At 48.1% G+C, this 13,418-nt stretch overlaps 1 protein-coding gene across 2 annotated transcripts in view; it reads left to right on the forward strand.

The window, feature by feature from the left end:
- CSTF3 (cleavage stimulation factor subunit 3) overlaps positions 1 to 13,418 on the forward strand; it is a 549,241-nt gene that overhangs the window by 402,612 nt on the left and 133,211 nt on the right. For both annotated transcript variants that reach the window (XM_085648242.1, XM_085648243.1), the window contains 3 exons: positions 6,615 to 6,758; positions 6,911 to 7,013; positions 7,262 to 7,331. In XM_085648242.1, coding sequence (XP_085504368.1) covers positions 6,615 to 6,758; positions 6,911 to 7,013; positions 7,262 to 7,331 — 317 coding nt within the window. The remainder of the gene's footprint in view (positions 1 to 6,614; positions 6,759 to 6,910; positions 7,014 to 7,261; positions 7,332 to 13,418) is intronic.

Genomic DNA, 13,418 nt, shown 5'->3' on the forward strand with positions numbered 1-13,418 from the left:
GAACCAGCCTCAACGCGGTTGCGGATGTGGATTCCGCTGTGGCGGAGCAGGGGGACAGAGCCGGTCAGTCCACATCTGCTCCCACATCATCTGCCTCAAAGCCTTCCTAGTCTGAGCTTTCAGGCCCATTCCACGCCAGTGGGAGGCAGAGTTCGCCATCACCTGCTCCACTGGTGCACCATCTCTTCGGACAGGTGGGTGCTGCAAATCGTCCGAAGGGGCTAATCCCTCCCCTTCGAGGCGACCCCTCCAGCCATGCCACCGCAGTACCACCGCATGTCGGGGATCACTTGCAACTTCTGCAGGAGGAAGTTACGGCCCTCTTGTCCAAGGGGGCCATTGAGCGCGTTCCTGGCCCAGAAGTAGGACGGGGTTGTTACTCCCACTACTTTCTGATTCTACCAACGCCCTATCTTGGACTCAAGGAGCTTCAACGCCTTCCTCCGGAAGGAGAAGTTCAAGATGCTGACATTAGCTCAGGGTCTGGCTGCCCTAGACCCTGGAGACTGAATGGTAGCGTTGGACTTGCAGGATGCTTATTTCCCCATCCCCGTCCTGCCGGCCCACCGGCGGTACCTGCGGTTCACGGCAGGCCACGAGCACTTTCAGTTTACCGTGCTCCCCTTCTGTCTCACCAGTGCCCCTCGGGTGTTCACGAAAGTGATGGCGGTGGTCGCAGCTCATCTGCGCAGATTAGGGGTTCCAGTCTTCCCCTATCTCGACGACTGGTTGTTGAAGGCGGGCTCGCCCCAAACAGTCGTCTCCCACCTCCAGATTACGGCCGACCTCCTGCATTCACTGGGGTTCTCCATCAATATGCCGAAGTCACAACTGAGTCACTCCCAGAAGCCACTCTTCACCGAACAGCGAGTTCAGGATATTCAGGCTCTGATTCCGATCTTTCAGCCTTTATCCCGAGTTTCGGTCAGGATGGCCCTACGGCTGCTGGGTCTGATGGCCTCCTGCATCCTGCTGGTACATCACGCCAGGTGGCGGATGCGGGCTCTGCAGTGGGACCTGAAGTTCCAGTGGGCTCAACATCAGGGCAACCTGTCCAGCCACGTCCTGATCTCGGAGGGCACTGCAAGACAGTTGCAGGGGTGGCTCACGGACCGCGATTGGGTCAGTGGCAGATTCCTCTCCCTACCCCAACCGGAGCACGTAGTGGTGACGGATGCGTCCCTCCTGGGATGGGGGGGCTACATGGGAGAGGCGGACATCAGAGGCCTCTGGTCTCCGGCGGAGTCCCGGCTCCATATCAACCTATTGTAGCTGCGGGCGATCCGGCTTGCACTGAAGGCATTTCTTCCCTCTGTCTGGGGAAGTGTAGTGCAGGTGTTCACGGACAACACCACCGCCATGTGGTATTGCAACATACAGGGCGGGGTGGGGTCGTGGACCCTTTGTCAGGAGGCTCTGCGCCTTTGGACATGGCTGGAACATCAGGGCATCACCCTGGTGGTTCAGCACCTGGCGGGCTCTCTGAACGCCAGGGCGGACGAACTCAGCCGCCGGTGCATGATGGATCACGGGTGGCGTCTGAACTCGGACGTGGCGCAAGGTCTCTTTCGGCAGTGGGGAGAGCCTTGGTTAGATCTATTCGCCACCGAAGAGAACGCGCAATGTCATCAGTTCTGCGCGTTGGAATTTTCAAGGCAGCACTCGCTCGGAGACGCTTTTCATCGCGAGTGGAGTTGCGGTCTGTTATACACCTTTCCGCCTATACCACTTCTGCCCAGAGTGCTGAAGAAGATCAGGTGCGACCGGGCCCAAGTCATCCTTGTGGCTCCAGATTGGGCACGAAGATACTGGTATCCCGAGCTACTCAGTCTGTCAATCGATCCCCCGATTCGACTGCCTCTTCAGGAGGACCTTCTGTCGCAGCAGCAGGGAACGGTCCTCCACCCGAACCTGTCCAGCCTCCACCTCCATGCATGGAGATTGAGCGGCGGCAGTTGATGCCATTTGACTTGCCTCCTGAAGTCTTTCATGACATTCTGGCAGCCAGGCGTCCCTCCACTAAAACGGTATACGCCTACAGGTGGAACAAATTTGTGGCATGGTGCACAGCAAAGGCTGTGGATCCCCTTTCCACCCCTCTTTCTGAGGTTCTCCTCTTTCTTCTTTCCCTGGCCCAGCAGGGCTCTCCTCTGGGCACCATCAAGCGATATCTTTCAGCTGTTTCAGCCTTCTTGAGGCTTCCTGATCAGCCTTCTCATTTCAAGTCCCCTGTTGTCAATAGATTCTTGAAAGGCATTACTCACATGTTCCCTCCTGTTCCCTTTGTAATGCCTCAGTGGGACTTGAATCTGGTGTTAACTTATCTGATGTGCGCTCCCTTTGAGCCACTTCATAATTGTCCTCTTGGTCTTCTGACTCTCAAGACTGCTTTCCTGGTTGCCATCACCTCTGCCAGAGGAGTGAGTGAGCTCCAGGCTCTTTCTTCTAAAGCTCCTTTCCTCTAAACCTCCTTTCCTCCCTGTCCATCCGGACAAGGTCGGTCTGAGGACTCGCCCTTCTTTTCTTCCTAAGGTTGTTACTGCCTTTCACATAGGGCAGTCCATTACCTTACCCACCTTCTTTCCGCCTCCCTCGAAAGAGGAAGAGAGGCACCACCGTCTGAACCCAAAACGTGCACTCTACTTCTATCTGGATCGCACAAAACAGTTCCGGGTGGACGACCAACTCTTCGTTGGCTACGTGGCCCCGAAGAAGGGGTGGCCAGTGCACAAGCGAACCATCTCTCGGTGGGTCGTTTTGTGCATTAAGATCTGTTATTCCTTGGCTAAGAATGATCCTCCTGTGGGACTGAAGGCCCATTCCACTCGGGCCACAGCAGCTACTACTGCCTTGGGACGGGGAGTCCCTCTGCCAGACATTTGTCAGGCAGCAACGTGGGCCTCGCTGCACACGTTTGCCAAGCATTACTGCCTGGACAGCCAGGTCCGGAGAGACGGCTTCTTTGGCCGTTCCGTTCTCCAGGACTTCCTGGTGTGATCTTGGTTCGCAGACCCACCACTGGGGTTGGTATTGCTGGGGTATCTATTCTAAGGAAGAAGTGTGGCTCAATGATTAGAGCGGCAGACCCTGATGCAGATGTCTAGCCCGGGACCAGGGTTCAATTCCCCGCCTCGGCGGGTCTTGGGCTCAAAAATTCCACGGACCTGATAATTCTCGCCTCGGTGCCTATTCCAATCGTGGAGTCCCACTCTGCAACTCTGGGCAATAGCTTGCTTAATCTCCACAACGGCCCCCACAACGCTAAGGATGCCTGGCCTCCACCTTGGGGGTGCCCAGGTGTGGACGCCTCACAGGGAAAGCCAGGATGGTTTCCACAGCGGTATTCGTACAAGCGCCTTGAGACCCTTGCGGGTGAGTAGTGCGCTATACAAGTATCAAATTTACATTTACATTTAAGGTAAGGAATCTAACTAACGTGTTTCTTTCAGATGCACAAGTTACTTACCTTCGGTAACGATATATCTGTTAGAAACATTTGTTAGTTAGATTCCTTACCGCCCCACCCATCCTCCCCGTTCTGCGAACCGATATCTAGGGTTAAAGTCACCCCTTTCAGGGCCCTAGTTTCATATCACCAGTGTCCGTTTCTTGCATGGCTCTATGTTCCTGGGCGGAAAGCTATGTACAGAACTGACGTCAGCGTGCGAGGGCGGCGTCTAAGTACTCCGACAACTTCATCCCGGCGATCATGACGCTGACGACAGACGCGGAGCCGCAGACGATGTCTAGCGGCGCGCAGGGGTACTGTTGACGAAAAATCTTTCCGGATCCAGCCTGACGCCTGGGGATATTCTAAGGTAAGGAATCTAACTAACTAATGTTTCTTACAGATATATCGTTACCATAGGTAAGTAACTTGTGCGCCAAGTCCCAGCTGCAACCGTCCCACACGCAACAATACCTCGGTGCCACAATCGACACCTCAAGAGTGCTATCCTATCCCAGTCCCGCCAGGATAGCAAGCATACAAGCTCTTCTCACCAAATTCCAACCGCAACACTCTCTTCCAGCGTTCATGCAGCTCAAAGGGATGATGGCCTCTTGCATATTCATAGTGCCTCATGCAAGACTCCAGATGCTTCCTCTCCAAGAGTGCTTAGCACGCCAGTGGAACCAGGCTCAAGGTCAGCGAACAGATCTGGTATTGGTAGACAGTCGTACCCATCGCTCTCTGCATTGGTGGAACACCAAGAACCTTTCCAAAGGACGACCGTTCCTCAAATAGTTCTGACGGCGGACGCATCACTCTCCGGCTGGGGAGCTCATCTACTACATCACACTATGCAGGGCAGGTGGACACCTCAACAAAAGGTACTCCACATCAACCACCTGGATGTACTAGCCATATTCCTATTAAAAGCATTTCAAAAACACATATCAGGCAAAGCTGTCTTAGTCTGCACCGACAACATGACAGCCATGTATTATATACAAAAACCAGGCGGGAAACACTCTCTGCAGTTCTCTCAGCTCGCACAGAGCATATGGAGGTGGGCTATACCTCAGAACAACTTTCTCCTAGCCCAACATGTCCCAGGAGTCCAAAACACAATAGCCGATCTGTTGAGCCGTCAAACACAACAAATCCACGAGTGGGAACTTCATCCACAAGTTCTTCAACTGTTTTTTCAGATGTGGGGGCTACCACAGATATACATGTTCGCCACCCAAGAAAACGCCAAATGCCCAAGCTTCACCCCCAGGTATCCTCACCCATTGTCCAAAGGCAATGCAATATGGATGAACTGGTCAGGCAGATTTGCGTACGCTTTTCCGCCTCTCCCACTCATTCCACTAGTGTTGCGCAAACTACAGCAACACTCCTTAAAGCTCATCCTAGTTGCTCCAACTTGGGCCAGACAACCATGGTACACCACATTGCTGGAACTCTCTGTAGTTCCGCACCAAAAATTACACCTCTCTCCACGCTTCTTAACACAGAACCATGGAGAGATCCAACACCCAGACCCAGCTCAGCTCAACCTAGCGATCTGGCTCCTGAAGTCCTAGAATTCGGTTACCCTAACCTTCCTCCTGACTGTATGAACGTCAATAAAGAAGCTAGACGGCCTACCACTAGAGCATGCTATGCAGCCAAGTGGAAACGATTTGTAGCATACTGTCATAACAACACTAATCCCCTAGATGTGTCTATCCAACACATCATAGGCTACTTACTACACCTGCAAAGATGCAATTTAGCCTACACGTCTATCAGACTGCATCTTGCTGCTACAGCAGAATATCTACAAAATAGACAACATCTCTCACTTTTCAGAGTACCTGCCATAAAGGCCTTTATGGAGGGACTCAAAAGAATAATTCCCCCCAGAGTACCACCTTCGCCTGTGTGGAATTTAAACATCGTTCTCACAAGACTAATGGGGACTCCATTTAATAAACCTCTACATAAATGTGAGCTACAATTCTTAACATGGAAAACTGCTTTGCTAGTAGCCATTACTTCTCTAAGAAGAGTTAGCGAACTGCAAGCACTAACCATTCAGGAACCCTTTCTGCAAATGCATCATAATAAGGATGTTCTCCGAACTAATCCTAAATTACTCCCTAAAGTCATTTCTCCCTTCCACCTCACTCAATCTGTGGAGCTGCCTGTATTCTTCTCGCAGCCACAAACAGTCGCAGAAAGAGCTCTTCACACCTTAGATGTCAAAAGAGCACTGCTATACTACATAGAGAGAACACAACCTTTTCGTAAGACCAAACAACTATTCGTGTCTTTTTCATCACCACACATGGGCAACCCCATATCGATAGCTGGGGTGGATTGTCAAATGCATACAAATTTGTTACCACAAAGCAAAACGTACATTATCTGTTCCTCCTAAAGCCCACTCTACACGAAAGATAGGGGCTTCAATGGCATTTTTATAGAACATTCCCTTAGACGATATCTGCAGAGCAGCTACATGGTCTACACCACACACTTCCACTAAACACTATTGTGTCGATGTGCAAACTAAACAACAAGCTAGTGTGGGCCAGGCTGTACTCAAAACACTATTTCAAACTACTGCAACAGATACTGGTGGTCGCCGCTAGGAGGGGATACTGCTATACAATCTATGCATAGTGTGTAATCTGCAGCTCATATGCCTCGAACGGAATATGCTACTGACCAGTATGCATCTGTTCTTGGCATGTAGAGCTGCAGATCTACACACGCCCACCCGCCTCCCTGGCTACCTCTATCTGTTCCAGTATTATCTTACTTAGATACAGCATACATGGGCATCTATCCTGTTTCTTACAAAGCTCCATCATTTCCCTGCTGGCGAAAAACAATCTGAGGATGGAGCCGATGCCCATGCGCACTATGATCCAAAGGAGGCATCACATACCTCGTGACTTTCAAAGACTTTCCAGGACAAAAACAAGTGCAAACATCGGGGCCCAACACCAGATGGCGATCTATGTGTGTAGATCTGCAGCTCTACATGCCAAGAACAGATGCATACTGGTAAGTAGCATATTCTTTTCACTTTTTTCGTGTTTATTGGAAAAGTAGCAATATCTTAAAATTAATTTAAATTTTTAAGATCAGCTAATAATGTCATACCTTTATTTTTTAGGTGTATATCCAATATATGAAGTTTGCTAGGCGTGCAGAAGGAATCAAGTCAGGCAGACTGATATTCAAAAAAGCCAGAGAAGATGCTAGGACGCGGCATCATGTTTATGTTACAGCAGCCTTAATGGAGTACTACTGTAGTAAGGTAATCTGAAGGCAAACTTTTACTCAGTTTTTATTTACAATATTAACAACATTTTACATGTTGAAGGCACTTGCAAAACATATGAAATAACAGCTATTAAATGTGCATAGGTATATTTTAGTTGTTAATATAACTTTCATTAAAATTTCCAGGACAAGTCTGTGGCCTTTAAGATTTTTGAGCTGGGGTTAAAGAAGTACGGAGACATTCCTGAATATGTACTGGCTTACATTGATTATCTTTCTCATCTTAATGGTAAGGCATACAATTAATTACTTATGATCTAAACAATCCAATTAAAACAGAGAGTTTTTGAATAGCTAACTATTTAATCATGGTCCGCTCAAAAGCAAAGGCTTTAATTTTCTTTCCTTGCATGTAAAAAAAAAAGTTATTTAGCCAGTTTACTTTCACAGTGTCATGTTTTTCCCCACTTCAAATGCTTAGAAACTTTTTTAATTGTTTGGTTTGCTTAATTATTCATATATATATTTCTGTTGCAGAGGACAACAACACAAGAGTCTTGTTTGAGCGTGTTTTAACATCGGGAAGTCTAGCGCCTGAAAAATCTGGGTAAGTTTTTTTCCCCTCCAAATTCCGTTCCCTTGTAGTAGATGAGGTACATCATTATCTGTGTTTTGAAGTTGAAAAGAAAAACGGTAATGTATGCGATACAATACCAATTCTTTTTCTACTTATCAAATGCCTCCTTGGATGAGTTTCACAATATTTAGTAAATAACTCGGTATCTTGTTAAAGTACAATTGGCTGGTGTGATGGCGATCACTGAGCAGCTGGACCCGTTAGTGGCATTTGTAATCATAACTGGCTAATCTCGGGCAAACCCTCTTTTCCCGACTTAAAAGGTAAGCATATTTTTAGGCATCTTAGTGATCATTTGTCTTATGACCCTGCTTCTTGGATTGTATCATCCTAGAGCCCTGTCTTGTTTTTTCCTGTGGTTGTTATACTTCAGTTATTGCAACGTAGATTACTTTCTAGGCAGGCATCCTTTTTTCCCATGTAGAAGACTCGTAGGCAACTATCTGGCCAAAGGAATGCTAAGCAACATGCTCAGCCTTTTGCTGAAACACAGTAGCTTTAAAGGCAGGCTAAATAAAATATCGCTTCTGGCTGGTGGTGTATGAAACAGGAGCCGTTGATTTCCACCACAGTGTGAATGGTGTATTAGAACTGCATCTTCCACACAAAAAAAGGAAAACAATTAACATTCTACAATGGTCTTGAAACTGTTACTTTCACGTGTATCGCTTCAGTGGTTCATCGTTTGAGCTTAATTTGTTGCAATGCTTGGTCCAGAAATGGTTCAGAGGTTAGCACCAAACTTTTTATTAAGCAAGCAAGATGCAGAGAATCATCCCAGCCTTTTTTAGGCGAACTGCAAGATTTTGCAACCCCTGTCAGAATTATGTTTTAGTTGTACATGCAACAGTGTATCAGCGTGTTCAAATAAATCACAAATGAAAACAAACCCATTTTCATTTAAGCTTGCACAGAGGTGCTGGTCAGGTTGGTAGCTGACGTCCCTTGACGGCTGCTCAGTCTTGGTGCTGTTAGAGTCTCAACTGGACTTGAAGAGGCCTTGGCTGCTGCAAGGGGTCTGGTACCCCGGGTATTGGTCCTGCACGGCTCCGGTTGGTCCTGGTGTCCTCTCCCCCGGTGGCAGGACAGATCTGACATTCAGGAGCATAGGTACCTCGTCCTGTGGGGCTGCTGCATCCGGCTGGCCAGTTAGCGGCAACACGTTAACCCGGACTTTCTTTCTGTGCCTGTGGACAGCAAGGGAGTAGCTCCCCTACTCCAAGAGAGATTGCTGGCAATTTGCGAAGGGCTCACGGTCTGCTGGGATTGCTGGTAGTTGCTCAGCTGCAGGACAAGTCACTGTCACAATTGTCGAGACCGGCGCAGGCACGGTTTGGCATCAAAAGTCCACAGCAATCTTTAGTTCTTTTTGTCTTATGGCTCTTCTTTGTCCTCCTCTTCTGGATCCGTCGAATATGAGATCCTGGCATCAGGGGTGCCGCCTAAATACTCAATTTAGGGGCGTTAAAGGGGGTGTCAGGTAGTAACCAATGGGCTACTTACCTTTAGGGTGTCTACACCCTCTGTATGACCATTTCCTGTGGGAATGAATGATGGAATTTGTAAAGCACCGGAATCACCCCCCGAAGGGGTATCCCCGTGCTAGAGGTGCGGGTATGCACGGCCTGAGAGATCAGTTACTGAAAACTTCAGTTTTCAGGAGTTTCCTGAAACGGAGGAGATCTGGGCACTTACATAGATGTATAGGTATTGAGTTCAAGTACCATGGGGCAAGGTATGAGAAAGCTTTACCACCAGTGCGGAGTTTTCTGTAATGGGGACACAAGAAGGGCTTTTTCCTCTGAGCGAAGAGATCTGCCAGGCTGATAAAACGTACATTTTTCTGCGAGGTAACCTGGACCTCTGCCATTGAGTGCTTTATGGACTAGACAACAAATTTTGAACTTGATTCTTTGGCGGATGGGTAGCCAGTAAAGATGTATCAGCAATGGCAGGGAGGATGTTCAGGGGGGCATGTTAAGTGCCAGACAGGCTGCAGTGTTCTGAACCACCTGCAGTCTATTCAGCAAGGATTAATTTGCGTCCACAAGAAGGTTGTTGCTATAGTCGAGGCAACTGATTATCAAGGCTTGAATCAGGGTCTTGCGAACAGACCGAGGAAGAAGATGGAACACTCTACGAAGGAAACTCAACGTGTGGAGGCAAGTATCTGAAATGCCCGTTACTTGGTCTCTCATAGTAAGATAGTGGTCCAGACGAGCGCCCAGGTGTTTTGCCACTATTTACGTCTCGCCTGACCCAGCACATGCGTTGGTCTGGCGAGACTTTTAGTAAGGGCTTCAAAAAATGCTTCCATGGCCGGCCTACAGCTTGCGTGCATGTGCGCGGGCGCGCGCTTATGAGCAGAGGCGCCATATGGCTTTCCTCTCGCTCTCCCGCACGCGCACCTTGCTCTGCCTCTGTCTTACTTGCCTCTCCCCCTCCACAGAGCGCGTCTCGCGGCCGCGTGACTTGTGAAATCACGGCCAATGCTTGTCACTTTTGCGGCCGGACTGCGCTTGTCTGAGCTGTGGGTAGGGTTGCAACCAAGGTACCCCTGGTGCTCCGAGATTCTGCCGAACATCTGGCTCAACGCAGGAGTGAAAATTGACAAAATGAATCTTGCTATATTACTGACCATGCTCACTTTTCGCACAGCTAAGTATGTCATCAGATGCAATGTACGCAGCATATTTTAATTCAGCCACCTTCGCACAATCGCTAACCCAAAGCAGTTTTATCTTTGATGCGTTTGGTGTCGAGTGCGCATGTGCGTGCCAGGGCATGCGTCATCCCTGTTGTCATAAGGCCCATATGTGTAGTCACTGACAGCGGTTTCCATCTTTGTCCCTTGGGAGTCAGCCTTCAGTGCAGGGCCGAGCCGATGTGAAGACGCCTGCTCCTGGGGGGGTGCTTGTGAGCAACCACTTGCTGCTCCCCGAACTTTACACCTATGAAGCCAGGAAATCTGCTTATTGCTGTGTGTATCGCGAACCTAGCAGCGACAGCACCTCGGCATATTTCTGTAAGCTCTTTTTCTTTCAGACATCAGCTTCTTGTAGGTAATGCTTGTCATGGAAGTATATTTATTGAGCAGTTTTTTTTTCTCAAATGGTTTAACCGATCCTTAAATGTTTTGCATTCATGATTGAACCATCGTTCTTTGGCTGGACATTTGTTGTATTTGTGCTTTTACGCTATTTAGCATGTCTTTGTATTTATTGTAACATGGATGTGTTACTAGTGTGTAAATGATGTTCTTACTGTTGCTTACCTGCTGTATTCTTTTGATTGAGCACCATGGCGTTCCGTTGCTATAGTGCTTGTTGAATTGTGTGGGGCGTTCCACATTGGACTGGCTCACTGGATGGCAGCGAGATCTATGGCCCCTGTTTGTTCTTTGTGGGCTGTTAATTCTGTGACTCAAATAAAACCCTGAAGATCGCAGTTTTCTTAAAAGGCTCATTACTACTTGGATACTACATTTTATTGGCAACGAGTGGTGGACTGTTTTATTTTTCTTCAAGCGTCATTCTCTTCGAGTCACAGCAGCCCAACGAAACATTTTCGGACAAGTCGGGGATGGATACATGTGTGGGGCATTTTGTTGACAAGTGTAAGGAGTGTTTGTCTGATAAGCATTGGAAGCTCAGCAACTGCAAAGCTGGAGTTAACACACTTCCAGAAAAGCCTTGGTATAAGTTAGCAGTTGACTTTTCAGGACCATTTCACAGATTACCTGGTGATATGACATTTCATATTATTATAGATTACTACTCTAAGTGGTTGGTCTGTGATTTTGTTTCAGTGCCCACTACTGGTGTTGTCATAAAATTTTTAGACAAAGTGTTCGCTGTTGAGGGAAGTTCAAATATTTTGGTTTCTGACTATGGCACTCATTATTTTGTTTCAAAGAAAAAGACAGATTTTTTTTACTGAAGCCATGGTATCAGACATGAAAAAACGCCTCTTTTTAGGTCTCGCCTGAGCCAGCGCATGTGCTGCTCTGCGAGACATTTAGTAGGGGTGTTAAAAAGTGCTACCACAAGCTGTTTTGGCAGGCCTAGCGCTTGCGTTCACGCGCGCAACAACCAGCTTTCAGCATCAGGCGCCATCTGTCTTTCCTCTCACTTGATTGCTTTCTCAACGCCCCTCCCCCCCCGCGTCGCGCTGCTTTCACTTTCACACGCGGCCGATGCTTGTTTGATTTGCCTCCCATGCTTCTCTTTCTACCATCTGCCTCCGGTGCATCTCTGCCGTGCTTCCCTTTCTCACGCGAATCTCTGGCTCCCGTGCTCCTCTGCCCCCTATGCTTCTCTTTCCTTCATCGATTTGTCTCTGTCTCCCGTGTTTATATTCCATCCATCTCCTGTGCATCTCTTTCTTACACCTGTCACTCCTCTGCCCCTATTGTCTGCTGTGATAATGACGTGTCATTGATACCACCCTCAGATGCGCAGCTCAGACACACCACTGGTGTCAACAAAGAGCCGGAAATCGAAGGCTGTGCACACGCTCACCGGAAATCTGAGATCAATATCAGAGCTGGGGGGGGGGGGGCGCATGTGATCCGGTGACTGACCTTCCTTAAAATACCCTCAGTCAGTACTTGAGAGGCATCAACAGCCCCCTGAGACCCACAGAGCACCATCTGTACCCCCCTCTGCTGACCTTTAACCCCTCTGCTACCCAGTACTGTTTCTGTCTCCTGTGCTTCTCTTTCTTTTCTCTCCCATGAATCTCTGCCTCCCATGCTCCTCTGCTCCGTATGCTTCTCTTTCCTTCATCGATCTGTCTTTGTCCCCCGTGTTTCTCTTCCACCCATCTCCTGTGCATCTCTTCCGTGTTGTTTTCTCGCTCATGAATCTCTGCCTTACTGCCGCCCGTGCTTCTCTTTCCTTTTATGACCATCTGCCTCCGGTGCATCTCTGCCGTGCTTCCCTTTCTCCCTTAAATCTCAGGCTCCCGTGCTCCTCTGCCCCCTATGCTTCTCTTTCCTTCATCGATCTGTCTGTCTCCCGTGTTTCTATTCCATCCGTCTCCTGTGCATCTCTTTCTTCCACCTGTCTCCTGTGCATCTGTGCTGTCTTTTCTCTCCCATGAACCTCTGCCTCCCTGCCCTAGTGTCACTCCACTGCTCCTATTGTAATTGAGGTACTATTTCCCAACCTCCACCCTATCCGTTGTTTGTCCTCCTCCCCCATAACAAAAAAATGATAACAAATTAGCATTAGAACAGGCAGAGAAAAGTTGCCAGCATTGCATGGACATAAAACTAGAACACATTTGTTTGTGTTAATTCTGTTTTATTAGGGTTGTTCAGTTGTACATAAAGTTTTCTTGGTTATATATAGGGTGATAAAAATGGTTATACCACTTTTTTTATAATAACTTTTCAACATGCCGCACAACATTCACAATGCTCTACAACACAGCTTAAAGACATTAACAAAGCCAATAGCTCTGTCTAAACACTTATAAGGTCCTAAAAGCAAGACCTATTGGCTATGCCAATGTTTGTTTTGGGGTAGGGGCTAAGCCCAATTCAGGGGGCACCAGTCTGGGCCATAAAGTTTGAACGCTGGCGAATAATACAATTTCAGTTTTATCGGCAATAAGCTGGAGGAAATTTTCCATCATTCAGCCAGAAATTGCTCGCATAGCATTGGCAAAAAGAGATTTGGTTGAGGCCGTATTGTTATCAAATGATAAAAGAAGTTGGGTGTCGTCCGCATAAGAAAAGGGAGTGAATCCATGATCTCTTATGATCTTTGCGAGAGGGGCCACATACACATTAAACAGGGTAGGGCTAAGACCAGAGCCCTGTGGTACCCCCTTTGTGAGCTTCATGATGCAAGACCGGAAAGGACCCAGGTTAACAATTTGGGTGCGCTGGTTCAAAAAACTTGCAAGGCATTTTAGCGCATTTCCATGGATTCCATTCGCATTTAATCTTTGGAGTAGCTTGTTGTGAGACACAGTATCAAAAGCTGTGGACAAGTACAGCAGCACTAACAGCACAGCCTTATTGTTGTCCAGGGCAAGTTTGATGTAGTC

This window comes from Triturus cristatus, chromosome 3_2, assembly GCF_964204655.1.
Source record: "Triturus cristatus chromosome 3_2, aTriCri1.1, whole genome shotgun sequence".
NCBI lineage: Eukaryota > Metazoa > Chordata > Amphibia > Caudata > Salamandridae > Triturus > Triturus cristatus.